General features: G+C 60.7%; 1 protein-coding gene across 4 annotated transcripts in view; it reads left to right on the top strand.

Annotated features, from left to right (window-relative positions):
* Positions 1–16,856, top strand: part of CXXC5 (CXXC finger protein 5) — a 32,598-nt gene extending 15,742 nt beyond the window's left edge. The window contains exons 1-3 of one of the 4 annotated variants that reach the window (XM_086759192.1): positions 8,282–8,560; positions 10,011–11,063; positions 15,837–16,856. In XM_086759192.1, coding sequence (XP_086615318.1) covers positions 10,278–11,063; positions 15,837–15,881 — 831 coding nt within the window. In that variant the 5' untranslated portion in view covers positions 8,282–8,560; positions 10,011–10,277 and the 3' untranslated portion in view covers positions 15,882–16,856. Of the gene's footprint in view, positions 1–8,281; positions 8,561–9,175; positions 9,370–9,401; positions 11,148–15,836 lie in introns of those variants that run through there. The other 3 variants (XM_086759191.1, XR_015260149.1, XM_086759190.1) reach the window with 3 other exon arrangements.
* The last annotated feature ends 1,910 nt before the right edge of the window (positions 16,857–18,766 follow it).

Raw genomic sequence — 18,766 nt, forward strand, 5'->3', positions numbered from 1 at the left:
AGTTGGTCGCCATCGAAGCTGGCGTCACGGCGTCTCGTCCTGTCAGCCGGGACAGGGCTGTTCCCGCTCTCTCACCTTGGGGTGCCCCAGCGCCAGGACGTGGTTCTGACCCTCCCTGCAGCTCCACTCTCCTGGAGGATGAGGAGCTGGTTGCTCCCTGGACTCCGTCAGGTACGAAAGGGAGGAGCATCGTCTCCTTCCTCTTCATCCTGGGATGCTCCAGCTCACCCATCGCATTGGGCGCTGCGCCAGCGTGGTTTCCTGGACTGCACTTGCCCTTGAGCATGCAGACGGCTTGGGAGATCGGGGTCTGGTGCTATGACCACACATCTTGGAGATGCTGAAGGGGAGGGGAAGGGTGGTGAGGGTCGCAGGAGCCCTGAGAACTGGTGGAACCAGTGTTTCCCGGGGTGAACTGAAATGATGGACCACCTGTGGAGGGTCCTGGAGGTGTCCCCGTCCTCTGCGCCTCACTGGCCTTGCGGTGGCAGCTTCCCTCTGCCCGGCTCTCTAACACCGTCCTTCTGCTGAGCATCTCCCAGCCTGGCACGCAGAGCCCGGCACGCTGCGTTCAGCTCGCCAGCGCTGCTTTCACTTGTCCTGGGCTCTCCAGTTCCGTCCTCACCACCTCCGGCAGGATCTGGCTCGGCGCTGGGGTCACCTCCTGGTCGTGCCGGGGAGTGGGAAGTTCCTGGGGTGCACAGCAGTGAGCTCGGGCGAGCGCTTGCGTCTGAGCTAGCCTGTGCTGTGCGTTATTCTGGGTTTAAAAGGGAAAAAGCAGCTCGCTCTTTCCCAGTTCCTGCGTTTCCTGAGAGCAGTCTAGCTCCGAGCTTATCTTCAGACAGCCTCAGGGGTATTCCCCTGGAGTTTGGGAGTTTAATCCGGCACTGCTGGGGCATGTGAACTCTGCGCCGAGTCGCCGTTCCCATGGAGGGGAGCGCCTCTCGCAGATATTTGGGTTGGCGTGCCTGGGCTGGGGGCTGGGCTGGCTGGGAACGCGCTGCTCCTTTTCCTCGGGATGCGACTGGGAATGGCCGGAGGGGTGGCGAGGTGCCTGGCCGGGACGGCTCGTGTGCAGGGTGGCTTTCCCTCGGATGCGCTGGTTTGGTAGCGACGGAAGAGAGCTCGCGTCCCCTCCTCAACCCTGCCTTGGCCACCTGCCTCCTTTTTATCCAAACCTGCGGATTTTTCCTTGGAGCATCCTGGGTTGGGTCCGCCGGTCCCAGCGCCACACCCAGCACCCTCCTCCCGGCCCCGGAACGGCTCCGGCCCCTCCAGCCCTCACCCGACTCTGCCGCTCGGTTCATTTTCTGGGTGACGTTGGATTTAGCAGAGAATCGGGCCCTGGGTGGGAATGCCCGACGCTGGGCTCTGTTGCGCCAGTGAAATCGAGGGCTTTTGTTGCTGGCTCTTCAGCAGGCAGTGTTTCCTTTTTTTTGGGGCTGGATATATTCCTGGCAAGTAGAATGACGGATGCTCTGTTTCGTTTCCAGTGGCAGCGTTTCAGATTCCTTGCTCCAGGGCAGGAGCTGAGCGAACTCCGATTCCGGAGCGGCTCTGGTACCTTGGCAGCTTAAAGGCCATGGGGTTTGCTTGAGTGACAAGCGGCGCTGAGCGCGGGGAAAGCTCCGGAGAGGCTGTTCTGCGCAGCGTGCCCTCCATCTCTTTGCAGGAGCGAGAGCCCGGCGAGCGGGGAGGTGGCTTTTTGTTGTCTTGGTGCTTCGCAGGCAGACCGGGTGGCGGTGGAAGGGTGACGCATGGAAGGACGGCGAGCCCTTCCTTGCTGACACGCGGGAATGCTCCGCGGATCGCTGCCGGGGAGACGGGGAGAAGCGCAAAGTCTCGGGGCATGGCTGTGCTCTTCTCCCTGGGAGCTGGTGGATGCCTCGTGGCCGGGCTCTGCCCACGCCTCCCGTTGTACCCAACTTGGAGGGATGGGTGCGGATCCCGATCCTGGGAGCCAGCTGAGCCCTGGGAGCAGCATCCTCCGGTGTCAGCCAGCCCAAGCTGGGTGGAGACCGGCTCTCCTGAGGGTCCCCAGCCTTTTTGGCCATCAGGGTGGACCCGAGGCCTGCGTGGGCCTGCAGGCTCTGCTTGCCGGTCACTGCCGGAGCTCCCCTGCCCTTCCCTTTGCTGGTAGAGACGACCCTGACTGCTGCCTGCACAGGAGGACGCTGGCCACCGGGCAGCGAGACCTGCTCCCCAAAACCTCTCACCGCTCTCCAGTTCACTGGGGTTACTGGGAGGAATTCGCCTGGGCACCCCCATTGTCGGCCACACCACGCTGCCCTCACCGCCTGCCTTGCCAGTCCCATCACTGTGGTGAGCTTTGGCTGTTCTCAGTGAGGCTGCGGGACCGGGAGGAGACCAACGCGGGTTCCCCGAGGTCTGCGCATCCCCCTTCCAAAGCTGAGCCGGTCTTCTTCTCCCCATCCCTGGCCAGGCGGCCTTCCTCCCTTTCCTCTTCTTCCTCCAATTTCCCTCCTGCCAGTGAGGCCAAGCAAAACGCAGCGCTGACCAAAAATAACAACCGCCGGCAGATCCAGACAATGGATAAACCCCAGGCGAGGGCGAGGGCGACCCGAATCCTCCCAGAGGAAGACGGGATTATTTGCCGTCCTCTTAGACATCTGTCAATATCTGCCGTTGGCGGACCTGGGCGGCTTTCTGACGGTGCCGCCGCCTTCCCGGCGGTAAAAGCGATTCGATCGCCTTCGGGAGCGGGCGCACGTCGGGGGCTCGGGGAGGGGATCGCACGCCTTAACCCCACTGGTGCAGAAGCAGTGGGGACGCAGCCCTCCGGGGTGGTTTTTCGTGTGAGTGACGGAGATGTCTCTTGTGTGCCGGTGTCGTCTTCAGCTCGCCGAGCGCTGGCCAGGCTGGTGCTCACCGCACCCCTGCTTGCACGGCTCCTGCCTCTGGTCCCTGTGCTGGCTTGGTCCGCCCAAGCTCAGACGCGCTGAGCTGGCCTTGGCGTGCTCGAGTGCCTGCTCCCGCTGCCGGCACGCTTCTTGTGGTGATGGTGACACGGGCGCGCCCGCCCTTCCTGCTGCCGGCTCTCCTGGGGTCTGGAGCAGCCCCTCGGTTTGGGCTCTGCTGCCGTGGACTCGCCGGGCGGGATGAGCAGGGGTGAGGTTTTGGGAGAGCTCAGAGCGTGAGCGGGGGGGGATCTCTCCGGGCTGGGGTTGCTCTTGGAGGTGCCACTAGCGGGTTTGGGCACCGTTGGAGGTGGCACTGATGGGTTTGGGGCTCTTCATCCGATATTCCCATGCATCTGTGCCTACAACTTTTTTTCCTATTTTTAATTAATTTCTTGGAGCTCCGTGCCTGCCCATCGGTCTCTCTGTGACCTGGTTATCAGTGAGACCCCAAGCAATTCACGCTGTAATCGCCCCATCTGTTAGAGGGAGCGGTTCACGCGTCTCAGCCTGGCCTGGGTGGGCTGCATGCTGTTCTCCGTGGGGCACAGCCTGGCGTGGACCCCCACGACCCTTCACGGGGGCTCTTGGGGCTCCTGCCGGGGTGGTTGTTCTGCTGCCGGGCACTGCCGTCATTCCCTGGGTCGTCGTTCAGCCTGGTCACAGCCCTGAAATCACCTTGGGGACCCCCCTTGGTGGGGGGACACCAGGGACTGGCTGGCCCAAGGAGCTGCGGTCCCTCCGGGAGGGTTTGGGGGGGGGGCATTTGGAGAGAGCAGGGGGTTCTGCTGGGCACGGAGTGGTGCGGCAGCCCCGGGGGGGACGCCAGGCACGGGCGATGCCAAGGCGGGGGAGTGGGCGAGCGGCAGCAGCCGTGCCACGGCGCGTGAATGTCAGATGCTGCTTGGCTGCGAGCTGGGCGCGTGCGAGCGCAGATCTGTTCAATCCCATTTGGAGGGGGGGGAGCAGGAGGGGGTGGGGGGGCGCTTCCCGAGGCTCAATCTGGTAGGTTTTAGTTACAGTCGGTTTAGGATTTGGGCAGCGAATTGGCGCAGCTCTGGCACGGGGAGGCAGGGGGGTGGATGGTGCCAAGCCTCCCTCGTCCCCCTGAATTGGGGGAGCGGAGGGGTGGCGCAGGTGGGCCCCGGGGGGGCTGAGCAGCGTGGCCGTCACGCACGCACCCGGCTCCGTGGGCAGCAGCTGGGGGAGGAGGCACCTGGCGTTGTCCGCAGGGCACCCGCAGCCCCGCAGCGCTCGGGCGGACGCTTCAAATCGCGTTATCTCCATAACCGCCCGGCTCCGGCCGCTCCGAGTGGCAGCGGAGATAAGTGGATTTCCAGGGAGCGCCTGGTCGTCTGACATTTAAGACTCCTTAATCCGCAACCACCACCACCCCGCCGAGGCAGGACGCGGCTGCGTTTCCCAGCCGGGTGGCGTGGGGCAGACCTGCGTGCCCGTCGGTCCCCGCGGCGGTGGCTCTTGGCTGTGCCGGCGTTGCGGTTCACCGGGGTGGCACAGGGCTGGCTGCAGGGTGAGGTTCAAGGATGGTGTCCCTGGGGAAATCCTTGACCTCTCCGTGGAAATCCGGGGCACGTTGGCGATAGGCTCTGTGTTGCTTGGGTGCGTTTGCCCGAGCCGGGCGTCCCTGCGTGGCTGGCCCGTCCCTGGCCCTTGTGTGTGCAGCCAGAGCCGCTCTCGGGAGGCCCTGCCAGAGCAGAGGGGCTGCCTGCAAGGAGGAGACGGGTGAAAGCCGTTCCGTGCGCCACGATGATTCGCCATCTGCTTCCAGGGCTATCTCCAGATGCTGGATTTAATCTTCCGTAACCTTTTTAATTCAGGAGTTGCCTCCTTAACGTCCCTCAGTGCCACCTCGGTGGCAGAGATGCGCAGAGTGGCTGCCACAACCGGCCCTCGGAAGGATGTTCTGGAGCACGGGCGATGAGCTACCTCCAAGGGGGTTGTCCATCTGGCGACCCGTCCTACCTCTGACTTAACCTGCAAACGCCCAGGGTGAGGCTTTGCATTTCCAACGCTGCCCAAACCTCCCCCAGGCCTGGGTGTCCTCTCGGTGTCTGGAGAAAATGTGATGATAACGTCCATGGTGCGGCTGGGAGTTGATCTTCTGGCTGGACCAGTTTTTGGGAGAATGAACGAAGAGCAGAGCTCGGGGGCTGTTGGGTGATGGCTTGCAAACAGCGTAGCTGAAGGATGGATGGACGTCCTTGTCTTTGCCACAGGGTGCCTATGCCTGGTTATCTCCCTGAGTGGGTGTCTTGCAGAGATGTTCACCTTCACTCTCCACCTGGCTTTGGCAGAGGCAGCAGCGCAGAGGTGGTGCTGCCGTGGGTCCCTGCCCTGCCGCAGTCCCCATGGCCGGCTCTGGCCTGCCTGAGTCCCTGGCAGCTCAGGAATTGATGGTGCTTCCTCGTGCGGTGGGGAGAGGTCCAGTAGCCCTTTGGTCTGGCGCCTGCTGCCTGACTTTTGGTTGATGAGGCTGTGATGAGGCATCACCTCCAGCTTTCAGTTGACCAGTGTGACCAGGTGGAGGGAGCAGCGGGTTCAGATGTGCTGTGGAAGGTGGGTCCCTGGGAGCTGAGATGGGTGTTGGAGCTGCTTTGAACCTTGTTCTGGTGGTGCTCGTTCTCCTGAGCCTTTGAGCTGGGTCACAGCTGGGCCCTCTCACCCATGACAATGCTACGAGGCGGTGGTCCTGCCCGACCTTCTGGCTTTTCTCATCCCAGGGTGTGTTTCAGACCAGGATGTCTCAGCGGTGTCTTGGGGCTTCCCATGCGTTGCTCCCACCACCCATGGCCCCGCAGTCCTGGCCACCACGAGGTCCTGTCCATGGCTGTTGGCCAGAGTGGTTGAGGAGCATGGGGCCCGCCTCTGGCCCCTCTCTGGAGCGGTCCCTCCAGCCGGGAGGGTGCCTCTGGCTGCGACCTCCGTCGGCCTACATCCTTCCTGGGATGCCTTGGAGAGGAGGAGCGTCGGTAGTGGGTGCCCTCCTTAGGTTTGCCCACGGCGTGGCTGAGTCTGTCTGTCCATCCGTCCGTCTGTCCATCACCAGGGCTTCACCAGCGAGGTGGGGGCCGTGCTGGGTGGGCAGCCGCGTGGTAAGGGGGAGGAAGCGGGGACAAAAACCCGGCGGAGGGGACAATTACTGCCTTTCTCCAGGCTGAAAAGACTCCAGGGTCCCTTCCATCCTCCGTCTGCTCCGGGTGGACAAAGCCGCCGCCCCCGGTGCCCACCCAGCACCCAGGGATTAGAAAAAAGCTGAACTTTTATTTTCTCTCTTTGTCTGTGGAGCCCGGGAGCAGCTCGGCTTTGGCTTTGCTTCTTTCTTCTCCCTTTACGGCCGCATCTGTGCACGGCTGACCGATCGGCGCCTTTTCCGGGAGGAGGCTGATTTATTTAAAATTAAAGGAAAGCAGAAGTTCTTTCTTGAAGACGAGACTTTGTACGTCAGCAGGAGCTGCCGGCTTTCCAGCGATGCGCTGAAATAACAGCGGGGAGGGGGCTGGAAATCGCGGCTCGTCATTTTTTTAGGAGAAGCGAAGCTCCTCTCCGACGGTAAATGGTGCCCGCAGTCAGGGAGACGCTTGGGCTGCCAGCTGGCCATGGGTCCTCCTGGTGCTGGACTCCCAGAGATCCTTCTCCAACCTTTATTTTTTTTCGGAGTGGCTAGGACTACAGCAGCGCTGTCCCCACGGTCAGCCTGTGTGCCGGGATGCGGGAACCCTGGGCAGAGCCGGGTGCTGAGCTCCCTTTCCTCCCACTCCTGGCCGAGCATCCTGGGCTGGGGGGGCACGGGATTTTGGGAGCGAGGAGCACGAAGTGGGTGACATCCAAGTGACAGCCTTGCCTGGGTGCTGTAGCTTGCCAGTCACCGTCCCCTTCCCATGGCCGTGGGTCAGCCTGTACCTCGCAGCGAGGGGAGCAGGGTCCTGCAAAGGCGCCGGGGACCCCCCCCCCGGTGTAGGTTGGGGCCTCTCGACCTTGGTGGCGTCCCCTTGAACCCTGGCGTCCCTCCAGGCCGCTAAGCCGGCCGGTGCGCAGACCCGGGCGAGGGAGCCCATCACGTGCCCTGTAATGCTGCGGCCGGGGCTAAGCACCTTCTGACAGGGACCCAGATGACGCTGCCCCGGCGCCTGCCCCAGGGGCCGGGGGCCGGAAAAGGGGCAGAAAGGGGACGGGGGGGCCCTCGCGGTCTTTACTCGGGTCAATCATAAAGAAGGGATTAAAGATCATTAATTCCCCCCCCCCCCACCCACTGCAATTAGCAACGTGCCGGGCGGAGGCTGGCGAGGAGCAGCTGAGATGTCTGCTGTGCTGGGTGGCCCCGCGCGGTCGGGGTGGGGGGACACCTCCTTTGTGCACATCGGCCGGGCACCCCACTGCAAGCAGGTCCTGGGGTCCCTGGAGAGGGACAACGTGGGGACAGCCCCGTCCTGCCTGGCATGGCAGCGATGCCACGCGGAGGAGCGCGAAGCCCAGGGAGCTGGAGGGCAGCGCCGGGCGGTTGCAGATGGCGGGAGCTGGTGGAGGCCAAGTATCGGCTGGGACAATGGCAGGATTGTGCGGCGGTGCTGCTCGGCACGGCTCGGCACGGCTTGGCACAGCACCCTGCGCCAGCAGCTACGCACTGCCTTGCACCGCTGGGGCTGAGAGGGGACAGGGCTGTGCGGCCCTTGTCCCCGTTGGGTGACAGTGGAGCTGCATTGGGTGGGCTGGGGTGGCCTCGTCCTGCAGTGCCGCCTGCCGCAGCAGCGGGTGCTGGTGGGCACCGCGCTCCGGGCTCTGCAGCCGTCAGCCCCGGGCGGAGCAGGGTGGCAGGGCCTCGGCTGGCTGCAGAGGAAGATGTGAGCTGATGGAGATGGCGACCAGCAGCCCACAGCCTCCCTGCTTCGGCACCTGGGCCCCGCTGCCCTGTGCCGTGGGGTGGGGGGGACCCCTCGGTGTGGCAGCAAGCGCCACGCGGGCACAACGTGGGCTTTTTGCTGGAGCGATGCGAGACGTGCTCCTGCCCGTGGCTGGAGACTCCGGTTAATGCCGCGGCGGCTTGGCAGTTGCAACGCCGCAAGGCGAGCGGGCAGGTGGGTAAATCCTGGGCTGGCAGTGCCCGGGCTGGATCCCTGCTCGGCAGCTGAGCGGGGCGGAAGAGGTGCAGGGCCGCAGGAAAGGCAGCGGCGGGCGGGTGCGAGATAACGCACCGGGCAGCTTTATCTCACATCCTCCCGTCCGGCGCTTTTCCTGCCGCGCTCCCTGCACCGGCCCCAGCACTGTTGCTTTCGGCGTTAAGGTGTGACCCGTCCTAACGCTTCCAGGGCTGCGTCCCCCGCCTCCCCAGCTGCCGGGAACGGTGCCCCAGCCGCACGGCAGTGACTCCCCCACCCTCAGCACCCATTTAGGTTGTGCCCCGGCCTCGCCACTGCCCGGCGTCCCCCTGCCCGGCGTGGGGCGCAGTGTTCGGGGAAGGGCAGTCCGTCCTGCCGCCGCAGCCTTCCCTACCCGCGTGGCCTGGTGAGCTGCAGGCTGGAACCTGAGCCCTGCATCGATCAGCGCTGCGTCTGAAATCCCGCAGCCGCTGAAGCAAGCGGTTTTTAGTGCGAGGGCAGGGAGGGGGTTTCTCCGCAGGCAGCGGGGTGAGACGGGCCGGCGTCCTCTGTCGCTACCGCGGTGGCTGGCGTGGGGCCTTGCCTCCGTCAGCGTTTTAACGGTGATGCCCGAGGGGAAGGGTCCTGGGCTGTGGCGGGGTTGCTGGGGTTGCGTTGGTCCCGACTGTGACGAAGGGGACGCGAAGGACGAAGGATGAGCAGGACCTGGCGTCCTGGCAGAGCTTTCGGCACGTGGCCACATCACCGCCTGGACTCCGCAGAGGAGGCTGCTGGGATAACGGGATGGAGGGATGGGGCGGGCGAGGAGCCTCCTCCCTGCGCTGCCCTCCCCCAGCTGCCACTGGGGTGGGGACAAGGGTTCCCGCTCCGCTAAGCCCTGCAGCTTTTCTCCTCTAAAGCCTGATTACTCCGGCGGTGCCTGTGCGTGCGTGCGTGCTCGGGAGGGGAGGAGGAGGAATTTCACAACAACAAGTGTTTGCAGCCACACTGGGCCCAGCTGCCCCAGCGCCGCCCCAAGGACGACAGCATCGCCCCTGCGCCGGGGAGCGGCACCGAACTGGGGGCTCTTGCCGTCGCTGCTGAGCCCATGCCTCCGCCGGAGCAGCCGGGTGCCCGCCGTGGGCGTGCGGGCAGGGCACGCTGGGCCGTGGCAGGATGTCAGCAATGGGGCTTGGAGGTGGACACCGTGGCTCCTGATAGGGTTTGAAGGTGGACGCTGTGGCTTCTCCTGGGATTTGGGAGTGCATGCTGCAGCTCCCTGTGGGGTTTGGAGGTGGACATCAGGGCTGCCCATGGGGTTTGGAGATGGACACTGCAGATCTTGGTGGGGTTTGGAGGTGGACGCTGCAGCTCATGGTGGGGTTTGGAGGTGGACGTTCAGCTCCCCATGTGGCTTCCTTTCCCTGCCCAGTGCTGCTGTGCAGTGCTGGCCCGGGGACAAGAGTCCAGGAGGAGGAGGAAGAGGAGGAGGAGGGTGAGGAGCGCAGCCTGGCCTGAGCTGGGTGAGCAGCATCGTCCAGGGGGCTGTGGGATCTGGGCGCAGCCCCACAACCTGCACCGTGGCACCCGGCAGGGTGGGACCAGGCGCCCCTCGCATGAGCTCCGACTGCCGACGTGGGAACATTCCGTGGGCATCTGCGGTCCCATCCGGTGTGGGGGCTGCATGTTGCTGGAGCAGAGCGGGAGATGAGCCCCGTGACTTCCCTGGGGTGCAGTCCCGGGGGTGGAGAGCTGGGCACAGAGAGCCTTTGAGCGCCGCAGTGCCGTTGCCACCAGGCCGGGACGTTCCCCGTGACCCCCGTCTCTGCCTGGACGGCGACGCTTTTGGAGAGCAGCGGAACGGATCTCCAGCGAGGTCCATTCCCTGGAGTCTCTTTGTTCGCGGCGCCGAGACTTTGGTGGCGGGGGGAGGAAGAGCTGCTTTGAAAAGCCCCTTGGCTCTCGCCAGTGCTAACTCTCTTTTCTTTTCCACTTGCAGAGCCGCGTGCTGTGTGCCGGAGCCGCAGACTATGTCTCTGCACTGAGATCGAAGGCCTCCACAGGCAACGCTCCGTTGATGCGCGTACCCATCTGAGCTGTCCCCGGGCTGGCGAGCTGGTGCTTCCGGAAGGGTTTTGGGGGGTCTTTTGCTTTGGCGTTGGGGGTGGGGTTTTGGGGTTGGTTTTTTTTTTTTTTTTAGTTTGTTTTTTTTTTTAGTTTGTTTTTTTTTTAATTTTGGGTTTGGTTTTGTTGTGCTCCGGGCACCATGTCAAATTTGGGCTCCCATCAAGACACTGGGAACAAGCCAGAGACGGAAAAAAATAACCAAGATGACTCTCACCCCCCTGTCAGCTCCGAGAGGAGGAACAAAAGTGGAATAATAAGTGAACCTTTGAACAAAAGTCTTAAGAAGTCCCGTCCGCTCTCCCACTATTCCACCTTTGGTAGCAGCAGCTCGGTAAGCGAACATTCAGAGAAAGGCAACTCCTTAGCTAACGGCAACGACGCAGCTGTGGATAAAAGTCATTCTACCTCAAAGCACAAAAACATCTCTAGCATGCTGAGCAAATTAGACCGGGTGTCAGAGATCTCCTCAGAAGGACAGACCGCCCTACAACAGTTTGCTCAGTCGACGGAAATGCTCAAAAGGGTGGTACAGGAGCATCTTCCTCTGGCGAGCGAGCACGGGACTGGTATCTCTGACATGGAGGCAGTCTCGGCTGCAGAGACAATGAATGGCCCCTCTGATTTTCCCTACCTGGGGGCTTTTCCCATCAACCCAGGCCTTTTCATTATGACCCCTGCCGGCGTGTTTCTGGCAGAGAGCGCGCTCCATATGGCTGGCTTGGCAGAGTATCCCATGCAGAATGAGTTGGCATCTGCCATCAATTCGGGGAAAAAGAAACGGAAAAGATGCGGCATGTGCCCGCCCTGCCGAAGACGGATAAACTGCGAGCAGTGCAGCAGTTGTAGGAATCGCAAAACTGGCCACCAGATTTGCAAATTCCGAAAATGTGAAGAACTCAAAAAGAAGCCTTCTGCAGCACTGGAGGTAACCGGCCCCTCTCAGGCACCCTAACCCCTCCTCGGGCTGCGCTCCTGGGTTCGGATCTTGCCCTAGATAATAAAACACCTGGTACTTCTTACTTTTTTATTTTTCCCTTTTCCATTAACAGTTCTCACCGTGAGATGTGTGCCCAGTGCCCCCAGTCCCTGCCCTCCCTTACGTACTGGGGTTGGTTGGCTGGGGTCTCTCTCCAGGGTCCCCGGGCGCTGGGTTTCGCTCTCCCCCTTGCAGGTGCGGGCGGCGGCAGGACTCTGCTTGAGTTTCAGTGCCGCTGTCCCTGCTCCTGGGTGGGCTGCAGCTCCCCGAGCCAGGAGAGCCTTCTCACCCGGCAGTCGGGTCAGAGGACAGGGAGGCAGGAGGTGGCTTTTTGGGGCAGAGCTTGGGGGTCATCAGTGACGGTTAAACCCGTGGCCATGGGGCAGCTGGAGCAGGAGCACGGCCATCTGTGGTTTTGGGTGGTAAACAGCTGCAGGTGCTTTGGCACCCGGCCGAGCTGGGAGCACCCCTGCTCCTGCCGCTCCTGCCGAGCGCGGGGACGCCCGGATCCCCCTGATGTGCGGCTTTGGGGTGGTGCTCAGGCTGTCGCTGCCCACCGCGGTCCCTGCCCCTGCCTTGGAGGAGAGCCGCTGCAAGCCGCCATTGTGTTGGGGGTGCCACCTTGCCAAATCTGCTGGCGTCCAGTGACTCGGTCATCATGTGAGTCCGAAATTCAGCTGGAGCGAAGGGCAGCTGCTGGTGGCGTCGCGTGGCGTGGTGTGGCGTGGCGTGGCGGGGTTGAGGGCTAGGTGCTGGTGGCTCTGGGACGCAGTGCGGGGGTGGCCTGTGGGCACGCCGCTCCAGCAGAGCCTACCTCTTGCTGCACACTCGTAGTGCTCGGGGCCAAGACCCCCACATGTCGTGCTTAAGGCGTGTTTGATTTTTCCAAGAGCTGATCCCACTGTCAGCGTTGCCGGCGTGCTTCTTCCTGCCAGTGAGCGCATCTCCAGAGCCAGCAAAGGCTAAAAAGTCACCCGGCCATCACCTGGACCGCGCATCCTGGCACGCAGGCATTGCCCATCCTCTTCTCTGGTCGGCCCAACGAGACAACCCATGGTTCCCTTTGCCACGTTCTACATTTTTCAATTAGCATTGGCTCTGAATGAATAGTGAAGGGGAAAAAAAATCTATTTGGGCGGTGGGGATGAGGAGAGGGGGACTGTGTCTTTCAAAAACCGCTGTATTGCTAAATTATATTCTTGTTCTAATTTGCTGAGTCAGTGATCTGGAAAAAGGGAGAAAGGGAAAAAAAAAAGTTCATATCTTCCAAAGAGTCCCGCTTTAGTGGGTCAATAGACTCGGAGCTCACAGCAGCTGGAGGAGTCGCTCCCTTCTCCTGGCGCTGCACTGGGCCCAGGAATGATAAATAGCGCTGGGAGCCCATGAAGTGGTCACCCCCTTGAGTGGTTTCCCCATCCCATGGCTGGCTGAGACGTTGGAGCTGCTGAAATAGGGCTCTTCACGTGACAGAGTTGGGCCCCACCAAAGATAGGTCCCCTTCCCTCCTGGGCTCAACCATAGGTGTGTTGAGGCTGAAAGGAGATGTTGTGCTGGTGGTGGTGGACGCCTGGGCAGATGTGGGTCGCTCCAGGGCATCACCATCCCCTTTTCAGAGCAGATCCTTCCCTCTCTCAGGATATCCACTTGCGCTATGGGTTGACCTTGGTGGGGTTGAACAAGGCTATATGTGGCCATATGTGGCTGAGACAGGGATGCTCGGACCCCGACTGATGTCCCGAGGTCAGTGACTGGGTCGTTAAACCTCGCCCTGTGTCAACCAGCCTTGGTAATGCGTTGTGTTGGGCCAACCCTAGAGCAACTGCCCGCACCTGCCTTGTGGTGGAGACCCGTCTGGAGGTGGTGGTGGCCAGGACGCAGAGCTGCTGCCAGCTCGGCAGCTCCATAGACCACTGATCCTGGTGGTGTCCCATCACACCGTGGTGGTACCGGGACAGGACGGGCCATTCGATGGTGCTTTATATGGGGCTGAATAATTCACAGGGCTTTGCGAAGCAGCGTGCCCCTCTGCGAGGAGCTGCGCCGTTGCCTGGGATGGGAGCAGCTGGCAGTGACCGTGGTCTGCCAGCCTGGTGCGTCCGGAGGAGCATCTTCAGAGAGTCCGGATAGGCGCCACAGCTGTGATTAAACATTGATCTAAAATCAAGCAGTAAAAAAAAAATAGTATTAAACCTTTATGACGGCATAGAAAAATGGGCTACATCCCTCTGCCACTGTTAAGCTTTATCTGCACATCTATGGAGCCCGAACAACTGGTCGCCACTGGTGTCCCACTGCAGTGGTGGCCACTGAAGCTCTAGGATTGATGAGGCAGGTTGGATGCTCGGAGCAGGCAGTAGCACATCCCTGCACCAACCAGGCTCCTCCGGGTTCTGCCAGCCCCAGCAACCCCGGGTAACGCTGTGGGGGCTAGTGGCCAGCCCTGGACAGGTCAACCTGCGCTTGTCCCCAGAGCTGTAGGTGGCACATGGCACATGAAGGCCATGAATAGTCGGGATTTGACTCAAAAGAGCTGTCCTCCCTCTGGAGAAGTGTTGGTGAAGGGCCTTGGTGCCCCAGCTAGAGCTGGTGTGAGGGTCACTGCACCCTCATGCACGTGTCATGGACAGAGACTTTTCACCGAGGCCTGTTGTGACAGGACAAGGGCAGCGGTGTTAAACTGGAAGAGGTTAGATTGGACGTAAGGAGGAAATGTTTTGTGATGAGGGTGGTGAAACACTGAATAGGTCACCCAGAGAAGTTGTGGATGCCCCATCACTGGAGGGGTTCAAGTCAGGTTGGATGGGGCTTTGAGGAACCTGATCTGGTGAAGATGTCCCTGCCCAGAGCAAGGGGGGTTTGACTGGATGGTGTTTGAAGATCCCTTCCAACTCAAATGATTCTGGGATTGTGGGGATGAGGGGCTATCTGTCTTGCGCATCCACATCAGAGCTGGTTGTCCATCTTCCTTAAAGAAAGAAGAGGCAGAGGTGTTTAAGGTGACTGGTTTCAGACATTTCTTTGCAGACCCATTAGGAGGCCCCTCACTCCTCGTTCCTCTCTCCTGGGATGACATATCTGAGTAGATGGCCCTTGCTGGTGAGTCTGCCATGCTCTGCCCCGCTGGTTCTGCATCCGGCATCTTGGGTGGGATCCATCATGGCCAACATACTGTGCCACAGCCCCTCGCAGTGCTGGCTGGAGGCACTTGTGTCTGTCCCAGATGCCTGATGCCATATTGCAAAGATCTTTGGGGAAGTGGTGATGCCTGCAGCTCTCTGCTCGTTGACTGCCCCAGCTCAATGTGCCGCGAGGACCCCACACAGGCTGGGAGCAGGAGAAGGTGCGGTCTGTCAGCAGCCTAACTGGGCACCACCATCTCTTGCCCATTCTCACCCTTCTTCCTGCTCCCCTGGCCCCATGTTTGGGTCATGGTGCTTGTGGAAGTGAGCACTTTGGTGTCCCTCCCTCAGGAGTGGTGGGAGATGTTGCCCTGGTTACTCATTGAGGCTCGGTGGGTGCCTTGATCCGAGAGGAGGACCCAATGAGAGTCGACTGGCTCCTGTGTGGGGTTGGGGACCTGAGTGTGGTACGGTCTTGGCTCTTGGGACAACACATAAGATACCTTAGCCCTGCACACGAGCTCAACGCCAGCTGGTGCTGGGGCTGCCGGTCCCCTACATTGCCCCATGGCAGCCCAACCTGCTGCCCCGCGCTCGTTCCCACAGCCTGTGGCTTGTTTCCCGTTGGTGTCTCTTGCTTGTTTGGAGATACAGGAACCGAAGTGCCCTCTGAGGCATGTCCTCTTGGTGACCATGTGGCCCTATCTGATGGCTAACATGGCTTGGCTGTGTTAGCTTGGAGGCTTTCATTGAGAGACATTGTGGTCCTTCCATACTCCACCCATGGTCTCGTGAGCGTTGCATGGGCTTCCCAGCCCATCTAGCTGGGAAATGTCCCAGGTTCTCCTTCCGGAGGACCACAGAGCCTTGGGGCTGTTGCGCCAAATTGCCTTTCCTGGAGGTGGCTTCAAAGAGGTCTCGTTCTGTGCTTTGTTCCGTGTGGGATTGAGCCTGGTGGGACTCATCCCACTTCCCCTGAGAGATGCCGAGAAGTCCCCGGTGGTGCCTAGGGCTTCTCTGTTGGGGACATTGTGGCTGGGTGGCAGCGGGACGATGTCCCTTGTGCCCTGGGCGGCTCCGGGGTCTAGTGGCCCCAAGCCCAACCAGCTCACTGCCTGCCTCAGTTTCCCTCCAAATGCCCTCCGAAACCCATCTGTCGCCTGGGCTCCTGTCTGCCGGGTGTCCGTCCGTGGCAGGGGAGGCGGGGGCTGGCGGCGAGGGGGCCATGCTGGCTCACCGCAGCCCAGCCATTGTGCTCGCTATCGGCCGGAGGGGAAGTCGGGGCCACACCATTGTGCGGGCCGTGGCGTGGGGACGTGGGAACAATGGCCGAGCTGCTGCACCGGCTGCCCTGCCGGGGAGGGGGAGGCCGGCGGCGGCGGACCCCGATCTCCCTCTGGCTGGCATCCCGGCATTTGCCGGTGGGCTGGAAACCTTGGGATGCGCGGTTGCGCCCGGGGGATGCTGCACCCGGGCTGGGTCGGCGTGGAGGCCGGTGAGCGGGACGGGGATGGCCGAACGTGGGGCACAACCCTGGCGCCGGACCCGACCTAACGCCTTGTCCCTTCTTCTGTCTCCCCTCCCTGTCTCTCTTCCTTTCCAGAAGGTGATGCTTCCTACAGGAGCCGCGTTCCGATGGTTCCAGTAGGAACGGGAATCCCAAAGCTTTGTCATCCAAGTGCAATGTCACTGCTTGCTTGTGTTGTCTCAGGCAAGGGATTTTTGGCTGAAATGAATGGATGCACCTGTGTCTCTTTAGAACCAAAAATATTTTCTCGCAAATCTCATTCCTGTTTTTATAATTTTTTTTTTTTGCGTTCGTTTTAACATCTTCTAGTCCTAGTCAGACATTTAACTGCTTTTCAAATAAAAAATAATTAAAAGAAAAAAACAACGGATCTGTAAAGTACCAAGACTTACTAGGCAGAGTATGGACAATCAGTTTCTTTCTGTGTTTTGGTGTTGATGTTGTTTATGTGTGAAAGATGCAGTACTTGTGTAGGGAATGTAAATTTACAGTAACCTTTTAAAATCTAGTTACTAATAAGCACTACTGTAATTTAGCACAGTTGTTTAATTGCACCCTCATTTATACTTTTTATTTGATTCTTTCCCATCATACCATAGAGTGGATAGTTTCTAGAATGCCTCAACTTCATGTTTATAAATGAGAATATGTTTGAAGCGATGTAGTATCCCTTTTCCTAGCCGTTCACCTTCGTACGTTCAACCCGCAAGAGGTTCAGTATCAAAGGTGGAAGAAAACAATTGCTACACAACTGGCGGTCTTTGAAAACAGAAAAAAGAATTAAAAAAAAAAAAGAAAAAAAAAGTCATTGTTAGTTTATTAATATAGAACGAGAAACACTGCGTACAGAAAAAATCCTCCTAATTGCAACGGTTTACTCCTAGAAGTAATTTTTGTAAACTTAACTGAAGTTAAAATCAAAATAAAAATAATATTGCAGGAGCTGTGCTGAAGCAGTTACGAAAAGTGATATTTCTCTTCTGTTCGCATCCCCGTCTCTCCAGCTCTACATCATTAAATTGAAATGCTGTTTGTAATGTTTTAGCGATCCAGGCTGTTTTTGTGAATAAAATGAATGCATGTTTTGTGTCATGATTTACAGCTTTGTTATTTCTCCCACCCCTCCTGCCAGCCGCCCGGGCCCCCAGTGCCGCTGGCGGGACAGTCTTGCTGGCCGCGGTGCTGCCGGGGGGACCTTGCCGGTGGTGATGCCGGAGTGCGTCGACGGCCGGCCCGGGAAGGACAGTGCGAAGAGCCGAGCTGGAATCGTCCTGGCTGCTAAATCCACGCGGTTAATCGTAGCCGTGGCTGGGCTGAGCCAGCTCTGGCTCCTGCTGGGGATATTTCCCAGCTTGACCTGCCTGGAGTTTTACTGGGCTGCATGGCGCCATTTGTTCTGGTAGGACACTGCCGTTAACGTGCCGCGGAGAACCGCGGTGGGGCTCGTTTTGTCATGACGAGTCCAAAACCCGCTCCCAAAGGCGAGCGAGCTCGGGAGGCTGAGCATCTGGTGCGGGTTTTCCAGGCTGGCCCGGCGCCGGCGCGTGGTCAGCAGGAGCTGGCTGGGGTGGAGGGGATGTCGGATGGGCTCGGCCGAGGACCGGGTCGCTGCCGGCGCTTGGGATGCTGTGCTTGGCATCATGCCGGGCAGGTGGGCTGCGTGTCCCCTTCCAGCCCCCGGGAGCGTCCCAGCCTCGGGGAAGAGGCAGATTTGCCTGGACCCAGCAGTGCTGGCTGGGAGGAGGTGGCCGTGGCCTTTGTCCCTGGCTCCAGCCAGCATTTGGGCCAGCATCTGCTGACCAGATGTGTGCCCAGAGGAGCAGGGGGGGTGCCGGCGATGCGTGGGCTTCATCCCTGCCGGGACTCAGCAGAAAGTCCTTGGGGAAACTGCCCCAAATGCCCTCTCCAGCCGCCTTCCGCCCCGCCGCGCCAGCAGCTCCTGGGGGCTGGAGCCGGGCCCTGGGCACCCAGGTCACGCCTGGGGTTTTTGGAGGGGACAACCGGAGCTGACGGTAATGACGATGGAGCCAGGCCAGCTGAAGGCCTGAGGGGACAGACGGAGCCTGCTCACGCTCCAGGAGTGCTGCGGCGTGTGGCATGGCATGGCATGGCATGGGGTGGCGTGGTGCTGCATGGTATGGCATGGGGTGGTGTGGGGTGGCGTGGGGTGGTGTGGCATGGCGTGGGCTGGCGTGGCGTGGGGTGCCCAGCCCATGCAGCAACTGGGGCAGCACTGGCAAGGGGCTGCTGTGAGCTGGTTCCCAGTTCACGCTGCTGGGGCAACAGCCAAAATCGCCGAGCAGGAACACGGCGGTGGTGGAGGGGTGTTCTGGGAAAAAGGAGGCTGGCGGGGTTTTACGGCTGTGGCTGCTGACTGGGGCTGTGTGAACGCCCCAGGGAGCCGCAGGGCATCACTCCATGGGCACCACACCGACGTGGCGCATGGTGGCAGCCCGAGAGCTCCAAGGAGGCACAGGGCAGCCCCCAGTCCCCATGGGCAGGGAGCATGGAGGGGAACCGTGCAGGTGGGTGGATTTGGGACCGACGCCCTGCCAGAGCCCTCACCGTTGCTGCCGCACCGTGGCAACGCTGCCAGCGCCTGCGTGCACCTCCAGCCAGGGCGTTGGCCAGGGAAGTGGGCATTTGCAGGGACCCTGGGCTTTTGCAGGGACCATGGGCATTCGCAGGGGAGGTGAGCACTGGCAGGGAGGAGAGCGACAGCGGGGCACATGGTGCTTGCAGGGAGGATGTGGGCGTTATAGAATAGTAGAATCTTTAAGGTTGGAAGAGATCTCCAAGATCACCAAGTCCAACCATGAACCCAACACCACCATGTCCACTAAACCATGTCCTGGAGTGCCATGTCTACACGTTCTTTGAACACCTCCAGGGATGGTGACCCCACCATCAGCCTGTTACAGCGCCTGAGCAGGGGATTAGGAGACCAGGGGCTTCCCACGAGGGATGAGGGAAAACAGGTTTGGGAGAAAGGAAGAAGCCAGGTA

Source organism: Chlamydotis macqueenii, chromosome 14 (genome assembly GCF_036417535.1).
Source record: "Chlamydotis macqueenii isolate bChlMac1 chromosome 14, bChlMac1.mat, whole genome shotgun sequence".
In the NCBI taxonomy this organism is placed as follows: Eukaryota; Metazoa; Chordata; class Aves; order Otidiformes; family Otididae; genus Chlamydotis; species Chlamydotis macqueenii.